The sequence below is a fragment of the Protopterus annectens genome, chromosome 3.part1, assembly GCF_019279795.1.
Source record: "Protopterus annectens isolate FY-2018-M chromosome 3.part1, PAN1.0, whole genome shotgun sequence".
In the NCBI taxonomy this organism is placed as follows: Eukaryota; Metazoa; Chordata; order Ceratodontiformes; family Protopteridae; genus Protopterus; species Protopterus annectens.
In genome coordinates, this window is record NC_056732.1 from 360,333,271 (window position 1) to 360,351,428 (window position 18,158).

Consider the following 18,158-nt stretch of genomic DNA (forward strand, 5'->3'; position numbering starts at 1 on the left):
CTTCGTCAGCAATTTTTTTTCCTATATTTTGGCCTCTAGATTTGAGGTCAAGCAACTTCTTAAAGACATCCTTCATATCAGGCCTCCCAGGAAGCCAATTCTGCCTTTCTGGCATGTCTATTTTGTACTTAAATTTGACTCAGGCTTCTTTTGAGCCTGCTTCTTCAGCTTATTTATAACATTTCTCTTGTGAGGGTCAAAATAATAGTCTTCCTTCAGCTAAGAGAGTGTCTGAACTTCAGGCTCACATGACTGTTCCTCTTTTCTTAGTCTTTCACAGAGAGGAGGGCATCTCTTTGTACTAATCCTTCCTTCTTTTATCTCTAAAGTGGTCAATGAGTTGTCCCTTAATCAGTCTGTTCATCTTCCTTCCTTTTTTCCTTCTCTGCAGTGTGCCAGCGAGAAGGTTATTCACACCTTGGATTTGTGTAGACAGCTCAGATATTATTTAGACAAAAGTAAATTCATTTGCAGATCTGAGCAGCTTTTTCTTTCCTTTCATCACAGGTTTTTGGATTTGGTTGTTGCTAAGCAAACTGTCTCTTCCTGGATTTCAGAGGCCATTTCTTTTTGTTTATTCTTTTCATGGTAAATGCCTTTCCTATTCAGTAAAGGCTCATTCTACAAAGGCTTTCTACTCTTCTGATGCTTTTTTCAAGGGCCTGAATACCAATTACATTCTTGGGGCTGCTACTTGGTCCTCTGTTCATACTTTCACTAAGCATTACAAGTTGGATGCTACTTCCAGGGTTAAAGCTGCCTTTGCCAGGGCTATCTTGCTTGGGTTTCTGGAGAGCTGTTTCCTACTTTCCTCTTCCCTGGTTTCCTCTTGAACTTTTGTACTCTTCCTTAGGTTATGAACACTCAACAGTGATATCGAAGAACATTAGTGCAGTTTTAGAAAATCTTACCATAACAGTAGATGTTCTTCTCTTCACTGTTGCAGTATTCTCTCCCTCCTTCCTGGTCCCTTTGCTCTAGCCTATTCTTCCTTGGCCTCCTGACCGAGGAGCTCTTCCCCTTTTTCTCTTTCTGGATGTACATGGTTTTCTTGTCCCTAGGGACATTCTGTTCTTTCTGAGGCTATTCCAGTTCCAAGTGTATGTCCATACACCACCTTTATGCCCTACGTCTTGTGCAAGGAGCACATGTATGACATTTGGCATCTATAAGTTCCCAAGGTTTTGGTATACTGGCTGGACAAAGGGCTAGCTTTAGAAGGAAATCTGTTAGGTTATGAATAATGCAACAGTGAAGAGAAGGGGATCTACAATTATGGTAATATGTTACATAACTGTACTTGCTCCCTTCTTTTGGATTTGGCTGGGGCAATTACCATAAGCTTTCTTACAGACTGGACCTACTCACACAAGAACAGAGGGGTTTGATGTATTCCAGCCCCAAACAACTTCAGCTGACTCCCTGGATGACAAGGTCTTAATACCGTTTAGGCACCTGCTTGCTGAGGGTGTGCTGTAGGTACTAATAGAGGCACGAATGCATGCTACAAGAGAGTTGTATATAAGGAAAAAAGACAAATTCCTAAAGAAAGGATCACGATATTTCATTCAGCCCAAATATTGTGTGCACTGAAGAAGGTGACTAGAATAGAAATGCCACAAAGGGGGAGAAACTAACATATACGTTTTTAATAATGTGCAATTGGTAGAGCTCATTGTGTTGGGAAGAAAGAAAATTTTGGAGAAAAGAAAAGTTTTTGGGGCATACTTGGCCTTTTAAGATGACAGACTGTAGTCCTTTGGTTTCTTTCTCATAGTGCCTGTTCACTCAGAAGACCCAAAACAAGATACATTGCAGTCAACATAGTTGTTTATCATTTTACAGCCCAAGATGGAGTCAGAATCAATTGGTGTCATGCACACACTCAACAAACAACCACAAATATTCTGCACAAAGGTGGATTGCACCAGAAACCAGAGGTTGCACTAAATAAAAATCAGTTTATTTAAAATATAAAATGAAACAATGAATGATGTCATCACACACTTCCCAAGACTTCATCAGAACACACACATAACAAGTCAACTTCCTTTAGTAAATTCAGTGACATCACTTCCTGGAAACACAAAGATTCTTGAAGATCTGCCCCATTGTAGTTTCATGGGTTTGTGGTACACTGAACCTCACTAGTTGTGTACATAAGTTACAATACCAAATTTAAAAAGTCAACTCATCACTTGTTTAAGAGTACCTTTGTTTTTAAAAAATTGTATAATATAGTATATTAATAATTGAGTTATCAACATCATCATCATGATGAATAATTGAGTAATAAATATTAATGCTGACAATGAAGTAAAATATTAGTTAAAACAACAAAATTCAAAATAAAAGTAAACTTCATTTAAGTTTTGCTGATGTTAACCAAAGTACAAGTTTAAGAGAAACAAATTCATTCAACCCAAGGGAGCTGTTAGAGATGAGCTTGAGTTGTCAGAGAAGCTCTCAGTACTCCAGTTTGGTCTCCCATGCAACTTACCTTCGGTGCCGAGATACATTTTCAAGTATATCAAAACAAAACTTTTGAAAATTAGTACAATTTAATGAATGTTTGTTTAGTGTGCTGTTGGAATTTTTTTTAGTTATGTCATAATTATGCTTACAGAATCTTTCTGTGCAGTTGTTCAGTCTTGCTGAAATAAAAACCTAGACATCCTGAACATATTGCCAAATAAACAACCCCTGATGTTAAACAGTTTCCTTTTTGTAGTGTAAGGGCTGTGCCCAGATTATTTTCAGGAGTTACTTTTCACCTTTGAATATATATGGCATTGCTTACAAAAATCACACTTGTTAGTGCCCTTCTTTAATCCTTGGTTAACAAAGTCTACTTCTCTAGTTCTGTTAAAAGAACCACTTAACATTCCTTGCTATCTAATAAATGAAATATGTTTTCTCACCCACTGTATTGAACATTAAGTTGTTACCTTTCATAATTCTCCAATTTTTCTAAAAATGTTTTTAATATCCTTTGCTCCTTTATTATATTAAACCACAAAAGCTATTTCAAAATTGTCCCCTTTTATGTCATTCAGTCCTTTACTATTATCATTGTCACTACTTAACCTACCACCTAAAAGGGGTTTATATCTGTTACCCCATTTCTCAGTAACTTCATCATTGTTTCCACAAAATCAATGGGTAACCCCATCAATAAACATGTCCTTCAGCTTCATTATTTCTGTAACCAGTCAGTCAAATGTTGATGTCATTCGAGCAACCCTGATAATTTTGTCCTTAAACTTTTCTTATAACTGAAAAGATGTGCATTGCTAAAGGTTGATTTTCTGTATATAGTGGATGTAAAACCAGTTTCTTAGTATGCAATAGTGGTGTCAAGGGAGTTAGCTGAATTTCTGTTAAAGCAACGTACAGTAAACTCTTGGTTAACTGGAAATCAAGCAACCAGCAAAAAAATCAAAGAAATACAGTACAGTTTTCATGTGTTTCACTTTCTATTTTCACCCCGTAGAAGCATTATGTTTTTAGAGTTTTAAAGTTTTATCAAAGAAGGTAGGAATAAATTCCCTCTATCCCCAACCTAAGAACAAGTCAAACTAAACAAATAGTATAGAGTACAGTATTAGTCAGACCTGTTTTTAATAGTAACTCTCAAGCAATCAGAAACTACAGTTATCCGGCATCTACCAATCCCCATGGGTGCTGGTTAACTGAGAGTTTACTGTAAACTTCAGGAGCATAGTTGTACTGTTTAAATAGTCAATAAATTCCTGTACTGATGTTTCTGGGCCACTCCATAAAATAAAAATCCTTCCTTCCACAACCCCTTTTCCCCATTTTTGCACATGGGATCAGGGAGTCACTTCAATAGTGACAATCCTCTTGAGTCAAGAATTCAACTGCTGGATGGCTATCCCTTTCACGGTAGTTCTTCCACACCACACTCGAATGCACACTCATACCTATGGCCAATTTCGAATGTCCAGTCCTCCTTAGGAATATGGTAGGAAAGCAGAGTACCCAGAGGAAACCCACAAGAACACAGGGAGGACATGCAGACTCGCCACAAAAGGCACCTCAGCTGAGAATTGAACCTGGGAACCTCTTTCTGTGAGGCGACAATGCTATTTACTGTGACACTGAAATATCACCCAAAAAGTGCTAATACATCTGCAGTACTTGTAAAAGTAAGAATTAAATACATTTTTGCCCCCCCAAGCATACAGTACCAAATTTGCATAGATGGGGGCACATGCAACTTCTATCACCCCACCCCTCTTTTGTCAAAATATCTTAACTTCAAAATATATAAAGTTGTTGTCTAATGCAATGGAAATACAATCTGTAATCAAGTTGATTTCACTTGTTTTGAGGAAGGCACAAGCCAATGGACTAACACTAAATCTCAGTCAATCTTCCTTTAGTATACAAGTGAATACATTTGTGACATCAACTCTTGGAAATCCTAGGTTCCTATCCCATAATTCTGTTTTAACCTCCATAAGAAATCCCAGTTCAACACGTGTTTGTTTACCAAAAGTAAGATTTCTTATCCCTGATTTTCAACTGGTTGAGTGTTTACTCTGAAGTCTGTTTATTGGAAGTTGAAATCAGCTATTTGGAAACTGTTTTTCTTTATGGTCATCATCTGAGCTTGCAGGATCTAAAGGCAATGGTCAGTTACATACAGTATTGGTTATTCACAAGTTTCAGGTGTCTCTGATCTAACCTACTTTTTTTTCCTTCAAATCATGCCCTCAGAATTGTCATTAAACTGGTCATTTAATCTCTCTGTTATCTTTATGTGGCAGAAACCAGGGCGATAAGTAACTTTTCATACATTGATCATGCACTACAAGCTCAGGTTTTACCTGAAAAAGATTCATGATTTCAGCTAGATGGAAGACTAAACTACATATATTTCTGTATTTGCTTCAGGGAGGTAGGGAAGGGCCTGGCATATTTAAGCAACCATTTGTAAGTAGAATGCTTGATGGTTCATATATCTATGATTTTTGGATGATGTGTTTATCATATGGAAGGAGTCAGATAAATAGTGTTTGTAGAGTACCTCAACAATATATGTACATATTTTAAATTTACTTCCACAACCTCTGACACAACCATTAACTACCTGGATGTAACGATCTCAAAGAACCAGGCAGCAGGTTGTTTTACATCGAAGATATTCAGGAAACACACATTTTTAATGACTACCTAGATTACAAACGCTTTCACCCTAAATTCACCAAGTGTAACATTTTTAAGGGGCAACTTGTCAGGGCAGCAGCATGTGTTCAGACACCAACAGTTTCCACCAAGAGATGGAAATTATTACAAACATGTTTAAAAATAGAGGGTACCCCAACAAAGTGTTAGAACCCATAAGGGCTCAAATTTTGGGTGGGTGGAGAACTAAATTCAAGCCCCTATTTGGTGAAACTAACCTTGGTGGTACTATAAACAAGGCAAAGAGCAATTCCCAACACAGTGACAGTATGGTAATACCATCTGGTGTAGGGGAAGAGAATGTGAGAGAAATTATATCTAGAAACTGGATGATTTTTAAGGGCAATTCTAATGTCCTAAAATTCTAGGGAACGAGCCAAACTTTGTTTACATGATGGGGAGAAATTTAAAATCAATATTTCAATACCTTACCAAAATCATTTCTATTCTTGATAAAGGTACTACCAAGTGTGGGACATGCAGGCAATACCCCTACGTACTTGAAACTAATAATATAGTATTAAAGGAAAATGCATGCAAGGTTAACTTGCACAAAGGAAATTGCAACACCAGGGGTATAGTTTACATTTCAATCTGCCAAACTTGTGGCAGTTATTATATAGGTAAGACAGAAAGAAAACTTAGAACGAATATCTACGAACATCTGTACATAATATCAAGGGGTAATGTGAATAATTCACTGTATAAACACTCCTTACAGTGTCAGGACTTCACTAGATTTAAATTTGGGATCTTAGAATAAGTTCCATTAAATGCTCGAGGTGGGTGGTGGGAGCTCTGGTTGAAGTTAAGAGAAGTTTTTTTGGATAATAAAATTAAACTCTAAACACACCACCAGATATTAATGAGAACATTCTTTTGCCTCCAGTGTTAAAGAGAGCTCTGGATGTAGTGTAGTATTTTTCTCAAAGCTTCAACATTTTATACTTTTAACATAAATGTTTTAAGTTGTCAGTTTATGGAGTGGTGTGCATCATTTAACTATAGAATTTTTAATTTGTAAATTGTCTAATTAATTAACTAGAATGTAAATTACATCTATTACATAAGAGGTGCTTATGGAAAGAATAAGTTAGTTCTGAAGAAGTCTCTGATGATGGAGATGAAATCACTTAACTTTCTTTGTGTTTGGAATAAAGTATATTCATAAGAATTGTGGTCCCGCTATTTCTGTGGGGTATGGAGTTTATGGTGTGGACCCAGTGAATTGGTTTGCTAAGTTGGTTTTACCTCTCCTTAACCATTCCTGCATTCGATCCTAATCAACATGAAGCTGTTCCAAGAGTTTTCTATACTTGTAACTGTATTTATGCATTTTCAACATTTCTTGCTTTCTCATTTTCTCCATCACCTTATATTATTTATTTTGTTTTTTGGCACATTCATTTGCTGCCTGATTTTTATCTACTTCTAGTTTGATTTCCATTTCCTCTTGATGCCGATATGCTTCTGCTAAACTAAGCATGGAAGTCATCTTAAGCTTATCTCCTCATGTTTCAAAACTTTCATGACATTTGAGTCTTGTGTGTGGTCAGCAAATATGTATTAAGTCCAATGACTGCAGATCTATACATATAATCAGTTTCAAGGTGGCCCATACCTCCTTCAAAATGGGGAATATATAGTCTTGGTATTAAATTATTTTTATAAATCATATGAGTATGAAGCAACGTTCTTGTTTTCCTGTCCAACCTATCCAACACCTTTTGGGGCCAGTAAAGTCACTCCAGAACTGTAAGTTAGGACAGGAAGAGCAAATTGGTTAGGAGCTTGGACTTTGTTCCTTGATGTCAACACTGTTTTCAGTATTAATTTAAGTTTTCTAAAATATTCTTACTAAGTTTTATTCAGATTTGTTCATGTTTTATTGTTGATCTTTCATCAATTCCCAAATAGTTTTACACTCCATCTTTCTCAATCTCTTTTATATCACATTCCTGTCCCAAAATGTTTTCTTTTTGCTGCAGCTTCCTGCTTTAAAGGTTACTTTTGCACATTTGTCAAGACCAAATGACATTCTTATATCATCTGAAAAACTTTTGACCACTTGTAGTTGTGCCTTCGTTCATCATTTGATGATCTATACAGTTTTAAATCATCTACAAAAAGGTGAGAAGTCATTACACTTTGTTTTCTGGGAGCCAAATTGTATCCATGACCTAATCTATTGAGTAGATAGCTTAATGGGTTAAGGGCAAGACAAAAGAGCAGCAGTGACAGTCACCCTGGTATATCCATCTTTGAATTTTTATCTCTGGAATAATAATTTGTCCTTTATCATGGCTTAACTGCAAAGTGGTTTGCCACTGCTTCATGGTCGCTGTAATGTAACTGATCAATGTAGGGTGTATTTGGTACATTTTTAAGCACTCTGCTATCCATGAATATGGGATACTGCCAAATGATTTTTAGTAATTGATCCATGCCGTGCTTAGATTCTTCTCCTTTTTACAGTTTTCCATTATGATTTTATTTAACAACAAATGATCCTTTGTTTCCATATGACTTTCTTTTATTACCCTTTTGTTCTGTTGCCATAATTGAGTTTTCTTCTAGATGACTATAAACTTTTGTCCATGCTTCCTAAATAGCTTGAAAGATGACCAGTCAGGCCCACTAAAATTACTGTTCTTCTACAGCCTCTAGACAGGCTTCATCCCTATGAGAATGGAGGATGGCAACAGTCATCTCTCTACACAAAAGAGGCTATTAACAGACATAGAGAACTACAGACCCATAAGTTTCACCTGTCTCGTATGCAAGTCCATGGAAAGAATTATTGTGGACCTGATACACAGACATAAGAAATCTTCAAACACTGGACCCATGCCAGTTCCATTTTGCCAAAGGTAGGTCATGCCTACTAAACCTAGTGGACTTTGAGAAGGTCACTAGGGCCATGGATGAGGGCAAAATGGTGTATACTGTCTACCTTGACATGGCGAAGGTATTGACACAATACTCCACTCGGGTATTAAAGGGAAACTCTCAGATTTAGGCATAAATCCCTATGTCACCCAATGGATAGCCAAATGGCTCACTGATAGGACACATGACGTTTGGGTGGGGGAATCCACCTCCACCAAGAGGCCTATTTCTAGTGGTGTCTTACAGGGCTCTGTACTGGGACTGCTGTTTGGAATATACTTCTAAAGTCAAGGCAAGTGTAGAGGGCCTTTGGCTGAACACATTTGTTGATGACTGCAAGCTGTGTGCAATCATTGAATCCCCAAAAGATGTTGAAACCCTCCAGGAGGGTCTGATACAGACAAATAACTGGTGCCAGAGCCATAGCCTAAAATTCAGTGCAAAACAATGTATTATTATATCCTTTGGGAAGACTTCCACCTCTGCAAATTATAACATTGATAACACTCCTCTAAGAGTAGAACCAATGGTAAAGGACTTGGGAATTCTGGTTGACAGTAACCTGAACTTTGAAAACCTTCTGTCTGTGGTGGTGAGAAGATCCTTCTACATGGCACAACTAATAAGTAAGTACATGATATCCAGATATGAGGAGGTAATAGTCCCACTGTACTTCACCCTAATTAGACCAATAATCGAGTACAATGCACCCTTCAGCATGTACCTGTCTAGGCATTTGCAACAGCTGAAGTGGCCACGGAGAATCTAAACTAAAAGACTACAGGGTGTAAATAACATGTTCTATGCAGACTGTGTCAAAGCCCTGTCCTTTTCCTCTGTCTCCTACAGACTACTGCGGGACAATCTATGCCTAACCTACAAGGCATTTTCTGATCCACTCTTGATGGACCTGCTATGCATTTGCAAAAAAGACAGCAGTAGAACTACATGATCTAAGGATCTAAACATTATCTGAGACCTAAGTAAATCATGTTGGAGGGAGAGGTATGTGTCTCACAGATTACCCCTTTTTGAAATTGACTTCCCACTCATGTGTAGCAGTGCTTTTCCCTAAGCATATTCAAATGCATTTTGGACAAATGGATGGGAAATTGCAAATTCACCCCTAGCTTGTCATCTGTTTCCCTTATGATCAGAGGTAGCTTGTAGATGATCTAAGGCACAGGCATATACCAAAACTGTTCTAGTCCATAGGCAATGATCAATGGAAAAATTGTGGCATGAATGACTATGCTTAAAAAGGCTCTAGGAACATTAGCCTAGTAACCTGCTATGATCCTATGCCCCGTAGGTGGATGCAGGTGTAATAGTGTTCCTGGCATTGTAGTGGACTGTTGTGAAGTGAGAGCTGGGTCATAGACTGAAGTTTGCAGTTTGCTGGTGACTCTTTATCCCCATTATCACTTGTGGTCAGAACCTTTGGGTAGTGACTTAAAGAATGAGAGCACAGATACAAGAGGAAATAAGGGGATTCCATCATAGGACTGCTGAGCATAATATGATGAGGGTCCTGGCAGTCGGGAGGATCTTGTAGTAGACAAGTCCAGATGGGCATTTCCTATGGGAGCTGTATGAGGTGCAAATTAGTGGGAGGAGGCCCTGAGGTAGACTCAGAAGAAGCTGGAAAGATTGTAACTTGTACCTGCCTGGGAAAACTTTGGGATCCTGCTAGATGAACTTGTAGTACTTGCTGTGAAACTGCTTAGTTTGCTACCAGTGTTACCCTCACAAAGGCAAGCAATTTAGAAAAATGGATGGATGCCTCTTAAATGGTGTGCTGTCTATAAAATGATGGGAGGGGGGTTGAGTGATACAGGGGCTGAGTACCTCCTCCTAATCTGAGTATTATCACAGCATGCACTACCAGCAGCATTGCATACTTCTAAGTACGACTGAGAAAACATTCAGAAATGTAAATAGATGGGAATATCAGAAAAAACAAGCTTAGCAGTTAACACATGACTGAAAGCTTCAACACAGAGAAGCTACTATGAAAAAATAATGTACATGTAGATGGGATAGCAGTAGATCGTTGTGTAACAGTTTAAGAAACATCACTAGCAATGATCTGATGTTAGCTGTGACAGGGTTTTAATCTTGTGTTAACAGTTTTAATTACACCCAGTGTAACATTGTTTTGGAGTCTCTTCTGTAGTACCTCTCCTCTATAACTATCAGTGTACATGCCGTATATGGTAACAGTAATTGCATTGTCCTTTTTATGTATCTGAACAAGATTAGAAATAAAGATGTTAAAATGCATTATATAAGCATAGTTTAACTTGTACATCAGCTCAGTATGTTTTTTTTTTTTGTATTGGAAAGGGTAGAGGAGGATTCTAGGGGTGGACCCTGGGAAATTAAATAGAATATAGAGAGCTTTTCTGGCAATTAGTATTGGAGGGGAATAAATTACCAGGGTTAAACAAAAATATTTCCTTAGCACCGGTATTGAAGGCAGCCAGACAATTCCCACTGCTATATTTTGGTTTTATTCCTAGTTTTATATTATAATATATATTTTAATACTTAGTTTTAGGTACTTATAAAAACAAAAGGTTTTATATAGTTTAGATGTGGTTTAATGGTCCTTCGGGGGGGAGGGGTAAAGTTGGCATTGAATTTGTCGGCCAGTATATTGGCAATATCTGTTGGATCGTATAGGAGGTACCACTGTGCAGTAGCTCAGAGCAAATCTAGGTATTGCCATGGAGATTTTTTACATAACTATATAAGGCCTTGTGGTTGTCTTTACTATCTGCTGCCATTCTGTTTTCATAGCTAGCTTTAGAGGATTTGATGAGGGATCAAATCACAAAAGCGAAGAAGTGCCAAAAAGTAACCAGAAATACTTGAATAAGGCACCCAGGAAGGGCCACCAGGACTGAACTTTATAGAGAGGAAAAAAAATGGGGCTGTTCATCCATTTGGACGTAGTAAGAAAGGTACTTACAAGTGTGGACACTGCTCCCTATGTTCCTAAGTCTACAATGGTGATAAGGTGAAATTATTAGTAAGAAACAGAACACTGATCAGTAAAGAATACGCTACATGTGAAACCACTTGAGTAATTTATTTAGTGTTATGTAAGGTATGTAGTGGATTCTATGTGGGGGAAACTGAAAGGAAGCTCCACAGAAGAATTTATGAACACCTATATGAGTTGAAGAATCACAACACTAGTAATGCCTTATACAGACATAGCACTTATATGTCACAATGTCACTTTTTTTTTTTTTTTTTTGCATTAGAAGTGATGGCTAAGGATGTGAGAGGGGGTCTGTGGGAGCTCAATATTGAAAATAGAGACATTTTTTGGCAGATTGTACTAAAAGCTCATACATTTCCTGGTATGAATGAAACTTTGTCTTTAGCTCCAGTACTAAAGATTAGGGCTGCCAGACTTTGAATTGCGATATTCACTATAGCGACTAGATGGAGGCACTGCTCATTTTTGCATTCTTGATACTAATATTTTTTTTTTAACTAAAATCAGTATTATTAACATTTTTATACATGTAATTATTGTAATTTTTTCTCATAACAACAATATACTAGTTTATATGTATCATTGTTTTGGTTTAGAGCATTTTAGCAGAGCACATATTTATATTTACATATATTTTTTTCAAGATGGATTATTTTTATGACACCTTGGTTAATTGATTGATTTTAGGTTAATTTTCATTGGTTGGTTTTTAATTACATAGACTATTTAAATATGACTAAAGTTGTTAGTCTATATCTGATGAAGTCAGTTGTAAGACGAAAACGTATTTACAAGTGGAGCATTTTTGTGTTAAACTTCGGCAGTTGGATTCAATAAATAAAGTTTTATTGCTACAATCCAGGTGGTCCTTCCTGGGTGCCTTATTCAAGTATTTGATGAGGAATCTCAACATTTTGTTGAGGCTGATAAGGGTGTTTTTCCAGTCTTGGGACTTCACCTTATTCCGCATCAGTTTTCTCCTTGTTTTATGGCAGGGGACTACCAGATTGGCTTCCTTTTTTTGGAGGAGAGCATCTAGGTTCTATTGGGTATGGTGACATCCATGCATTTGTGTACATGTTTGTACAGTGCATTGGTGTATGATTCGGCGGTCATGCAACTATTCTCCATTTGCATGGGCACAGTGAAGTTAGCCACCTCTGTTTTTAGGAGCCCAAAGTTAGCTTTGAAGAAGTCTTTCATGGTGGTTACCTTTGCGGGGGGTGGGGGTGGGAGGGATGTGGATTTCCAAGGTGATTAGTTTGTGGTCGGATCTAACCAGGGAGGAGTTTACTATAGGTGTTGAGCAACGGTCATCCATGTTTGTAATGACCAGGTCAAGGACATAGGTGCCGGAAGCTGTTGAAGACTTGGGAGGGGGTGGAGGGTGAGAGGGACACTTTGTGATCTAAAAAGGGAATTTTTTTAAAATTATTTACTACCACAACATAGGTTCACTAAGAGGACATTTTAAGCTTAGACAATTCCCTTTTGGTGCTTGAATTAACATTTCCTGATTGGTCTTACTTATTCCATGGCTGATAATTGTATATTAGCCCTAGTAAGAATAACTGTGACCATACCATAGATAATTTGAGGGGGACCCATGTAAGGGATGCAGCATTTATGAACTGCTTCTATCCATTAGTGACACGCGGTGCAAGCCTGGAGTATATTTTCTATTACCCATCCTTAGATCCAAGTTGCATTTGAATATGGACAGATGAGCTTTGTTTTATTGTTATGGATAGTCTGTTCTGGAACAGTGGTAGCCTCTGTGAAATATATCCATCTCTCCACAACATTCAGTTTAGATACCTGGACTGAGTATTTCTGATGCAATTTGACTGGCTGATGTTCAGTAGGTCCATCTGTATTAGGTTGGAGGATGCCTTGATTGCCAGACCCATCACCTCTAAGCACTCTGTAGGATACTGAGTATAGTGATAAATCTTTGAGGTGGTCCATGCAAGACCTATTGTTTAGGGCTTGTATTCTTTTAATAAGGTATCTCTGTGGGTATTCCAACTGTTGCGTACATCTGGACGGAGACATGCCAAAGTGGTCATTATACAAAATGATTGACCTAGTGAGGGCTTTGTAAAGAGGAACAATAACATCTCTAGGTTGTTGTTGTTTTTGTTGTTGTTTGTCTTTTGGCTTTTCCCAGTTAGGGGTTGCCACAGCGGAACTCAGGTCCACTAATGATTGGCAGTAGATTTTCATGAATGCTGAGGTGCCAGCTCGACGTTCAACATTCAATGAAGGCACACCCATTTATGCATGTCTTTCAAATGCCCACCCAACTGCAGGGAGGACATGCAGACTCCACACAGAAGGCACTCCCCGCACTCTAGCCAAGAATCGAACAGGAAAACCTCTTACTGTGAAGCAACAATGCTACCGCTGCACCACCGTGGATATGTCAATAACATCTCTAGGTCTAGTCACAAAAAAATTGTTTATATGGTGTGCAATATAGAAAGACTTTCTTATGACTCTGGGCACATGTTGGTCAAAATTTAGGCAACTGTTCCTAAATGCCAAACAACTAGGTCAGTTTTCAGTTTGCTTTCTGAAAAAACATGGATAGACAACAGCAGAGTCAAATGTTTACTGGACTGTCTGAGAGAGCAAACAGAGATGGAAAACTTAAAATGAAAGTCGGCGATATTATCCAAATACATCCTGAGTGATTGCAGTACAGACCTTCACAGCAGGAATACATTTAAACTTGGATAGACAGATAAATGCAACAGATCTTGGTTTTATGCACAGCATTTTTGTAAATAAAAAAATGGATATTTAACTTATGTAAGTCCTAAACAGATTGGATTTTAAACTGAATAAGAGACAACGTGGCATGTTAAGTTTGCGCATATAGCAGGTAATATAAACTCGGAAAAGGGGAGTATTCGAAGGTATTAGTTTTGATCACAATGAACATCACTATCAATCAAAGCTACACTGATTAAGGATTCCTATCATTCCATCAATCAAACAAATGATCAAGCCCCAAAAGATCAACTCCAGAATGTAGAAACAAAAAAAACTGAAAATCATGCACACCAAAAAACTTTAAACGTTGCTTATATATGGGGGTGTGCCCTCTGTACTCACCATGTCGGGTACTGTGCCCCCCACATCCCCTGGTATCTACACATACTAACTCTGAGATCACACTGCAGTGGGGAAAAGGCTAAAACCCACTCCCTGCTGTACAGTGATCACAGACAACAAGCTACCGGCATTTGTTGAACTTCTGATATTTTATCTAAACATGCCAATAGTATATGCATTCAACTAGGTGATGAAGGCTTTACACCCGATTGCTCACCAAGCATCCCAATTGTCCATCTAATGTCCCATCCAGAATAAAAAGAAATAGTACTCGAAATTAGTCAGCATAAAAATATATGGTTGTCCTATACATTGAGTGCCCTTTACAAGGATCAGAAGACAGGGAAGAGACTTTTATGCAAAATTCGTGCTTCATGTAGAATAAACTTCAGCAACATGTCAGCATCTTACTGCAACAAATCTGGACAAAGCCTAGAATAATGTGGGGGCAAAGGCCCAAAAGTAGGACAGCTTCTACATTTTTGCGATTATAAACTTAAAAAATTGCTAGAATAATATGAGTGTTAAATATGATGTGAAGTCGGAGACTCAAATGTATGCCATTATTTAGTGACTTCAATCGTCAGCTGTTTTCAAGAAACCCTCAATTTTATGATACCTACCAAAACTATGAGGCAAAAATCTGGGCATTCTGTGAAAACTGGACACAGTTGACAGGTATGTCCAGTACCACCCAACATAGGTTCATAGGTTGATACTAGGCTATCTGCCCTAGGGAATTTATAAGCCTAGCCAGAGTGTGTTTGGCTTTCACCACCCTTTTAGATTAGTTGACTGTGCCTCTGTATAGTAGGTCACAGAAGATAGTCCTTTTAAGGTTAGTTTACTGTGCCTCTGTCTAGTAGGGACACAGAAGAGATCCCAGGGGTAAACCTATGATCTCCCATCCACTCATCAAGATTTCTCTTGAAGAGGGTCATTGAGGGGCTCTGCCTAACATGGATTGGGATTTTGTTCCAGAGTGAGGGGAGCCTCTGGGATATGAATCTGTCCCTCCAGCATGTCCTATTTATTTCTGTGCTGAGGTTTAAGTCCCTGGAGCGTGTAGCTCTAAGGGATTTGGATTTCCTAAGGTGGAGCATGTCCATTAATTCTGGGTTCGACATGGCTTTATACGTCAGGCACAGATCGCCTCTGAGTAGGCGGTAAGCAACTGAGTAGAGCTGGAGTTTCTTTAGCCTAACTGCATAGGGCATCTGTCTGAGTCCCTTGATCCTCTTGGTGAGGTACTTTTGGGGTCTTTCCAGTTGCTGCAAGTGTCGGGTAAGGTACATCCCGAATGAGGCATTGTATTCAATTATGGGCCTGATGAGTGATGAGTAGAGGGGCACAATGACCTCTCTTGATCTAGATGTGAACCCTTTTGTGATAAGGTGGGCTATATAGAAGGTCTTTCTAACCACTTTGGCAATGTGATTGTCAAAGGAGAGATTGCTAACTACTTGGGTCCCCAAATCCCTAATTACTTCTTCCGTACTTAATGGATTACCACCTATGTGGTAATTTGTGGGCACTTTGTTTTTCCCAAAGGTCATGACTATGCACTTTTTGGCATTTAGCTTTAGGCCATGGCTCTGGCACCAGTTATCCGTCTCTGTGAGACCCTTTTGGAGGATGCTTGTGTCAGTCGGCGAGTCGATTATGGCACCCAGTTTGCATTCATCTGCGAACTTGGTCAGCCATAGTCCTCCCGTGTTAGCCTGTACCTCAGAGAAATATATACCGAACAAGAAAGGTCCCAGGACTGAGCCTTGTGGGATGCCACTTGTAACTGGTTTAGAGTCTGACATGGCACCTGCAATTCCGACCATGTGGGTTCTATCCCTGAGCCAGTTTGCAACCCATCTTGTGACATAGGGGTTGATATTTAAGCTGGTGAGCTTATTTATGATGCCCAAGTGGGGTATTGTGTTGAAGGCTTTTGCGAGGTCCAGGTAGGCTGTGTGGACTACCTTCCCTTCATCTATGGCCTTGGTGACTGTTTCAAAGAAGTTGACCAGGTTCAAGAGGCAAGATCTGCCCTTAACAAAGCCGAATTGGGTAGGATCCAGTGTTTGGAGGTTCCCAATGTCTTTGTTTATGAGTTCCATGATGATATGCTCCATAGCTTTGCAGACCAGGCTAGTCAGGCTTATAGGGCGATAGTTTCTGGGGTCCATTGTGGCACCACCTTTGTGGAGTGGGACCACTGTTGCTGTATGCCATTCCTTGGGTACATATCCTGTAGTAAGCCTGAGATTGAACAGTGACTTTATGTGAGGGTTCAGTTCTTCTTGGAGCTCGTGTAAGATGCAGTCCGGGACACCGTCTGGTCCTATTGATACTGTGTTTTTTGCTTTGGAGAGGGCAGCTCTCACCTGTGCATCTGTGATGTCAGGGAGGCTACACTCTGTTGGGAAAGACATTTGCTCTTTTGGGGGGGAAGGGGGGGGGTTTGCACCAAACCTGTCTGCCAGGATGTTGGCAATGTCTGTGGGTTCAGTGTATTTTTTGTCATTTTGCACTAACTCAGAGCATATCTGGGAGTTGCCACCCAGGTTCCTGACATAACTAAAGAAGGCCTTGTGATTATCTTTACCGTCTTGTGCAATTTTTCTTTCGAAGCTGGCCTTAGATGATTTTATGAGGGATCGTAGTTTCTTGCTAGTACTGATCAGAGATGCCTTCCCTTTTTGAGATTTTGCTCTATCATGTAGTAGCTTCCTCCTTCTGTTGTATAGCTTATTTATGGCTGGGGTCCACCAGACAGGTCTCCTGCCTTTGGAGGAGTGAGTCTTGGTTTTATTTGGGATAGCATGATCCATGCATTCCTGTAGGTGTCCATAGAATGTGTTTGTAAAGGATTCTGCGGTTTGGGCCGTATTTTCCACTGGCCCGGGGGCTTTGAAGGATTCCACCTCAGTTTTGAGAAGTGTGAAGTTTGCTTTTGAGAAGTTCTTCACCGTGGTTTCCTTGGCTGGGGGTGGGGAATGGATATGGATGTCCAGTGAGATTAATTTATGGTCAGATCTTACCAATGAGGGATATACCTCTAGTATGGAACATAGAGTCCCCATGTTGGTGATGATCAGGTCTAATATGTTTTCCCCTCTTGTGGAAGTGGTGACCAGTTGTTCCATAGCATTTGAGCTTATAAATTCTAGGAACCATTGGGCGAGGGTGTTGGGGCTTGAGTAGTGCTCCCAGTCTATGTTTGGGTAGTTGAAGTCACCCAATATAATGGTATTTGGAGAGACCTTCATAGTCTCCAGTGTTCTCAGGAAAGCCGAGTGGGGTTCCTGAGTTTGGGAGGGTGGTCTGTAGCAGGCTACAAACTGAAAGGCAGTTTTGCCCACTGTTAGTTGCACATGGATGGTCTCCAATGCTTCATGCAGTGCCACTAACCTGGAGGTGTGGGTATCTTTGATGAATATGGATACTCCCCCTCCTTTTGTGGTTCAGTCCGAGTTTTGGGGCCGAAAAGCATGGTATGAGGTATAACCTGGTAGTGCTGGGGTGCTCTTGGGAGCCTTGAACCAGGTTTCTGTTACTGCACAGATATCGATATTTTCCATACTGAGGAGATCCTTGAGTGCATGCATCTTGAGGTTTAGACTTCTGGCTTTGAGCAGCATTACCCTTAGTTTCTTTTTTCTTGTGTTGTCTATGGAGGTGGGTTTGTCTTTTGAGCCTTGCCTAAAAAAGGCACTATGGGGGTGGCAAGAGCCTTAGCCAGTATTTGAAAGCCCAGGGGTGACAGGTGCAAGCCATCCCTAACGAAGCAACGTGGCTTGTCGAGCATGTCATCCCAGGCTGACATACACTGGATCCCCTTTGAATTACACCAATACTTTAGCCAATTGTTAAAATTGATCATTTTGTCTTTATACTGTGGCATCATTCTTGGTGAGGGTAAGATGCTACTCAA

The 18,158-nt window shown here is 39.4% G+C and overlaps 1 protein-coding gene across 1 annotated transcript in view; it reads left to right on the forward strand.

Annotated features, from left to right (window-relative positions):
- The window catches only part of LOC122797669 (serpin B6-like), a 373,330-nt gene that overhangs the window by 247,154 nt on the left and 108,018 nt on the right, over positions 1 to 18,158 (forward strand). Inside the window, exon 4 of the mRNA XM_044066210.1 lies at positions 8,573 to 8,726. Coding sequence (XP_043922145.1) covers positions 8,573 to 8,726 — 154 coding nt within the window. The remainder of the gene's footprint in view (positions 1 to 8,572; positions 8,727 to 18,158) is intronic.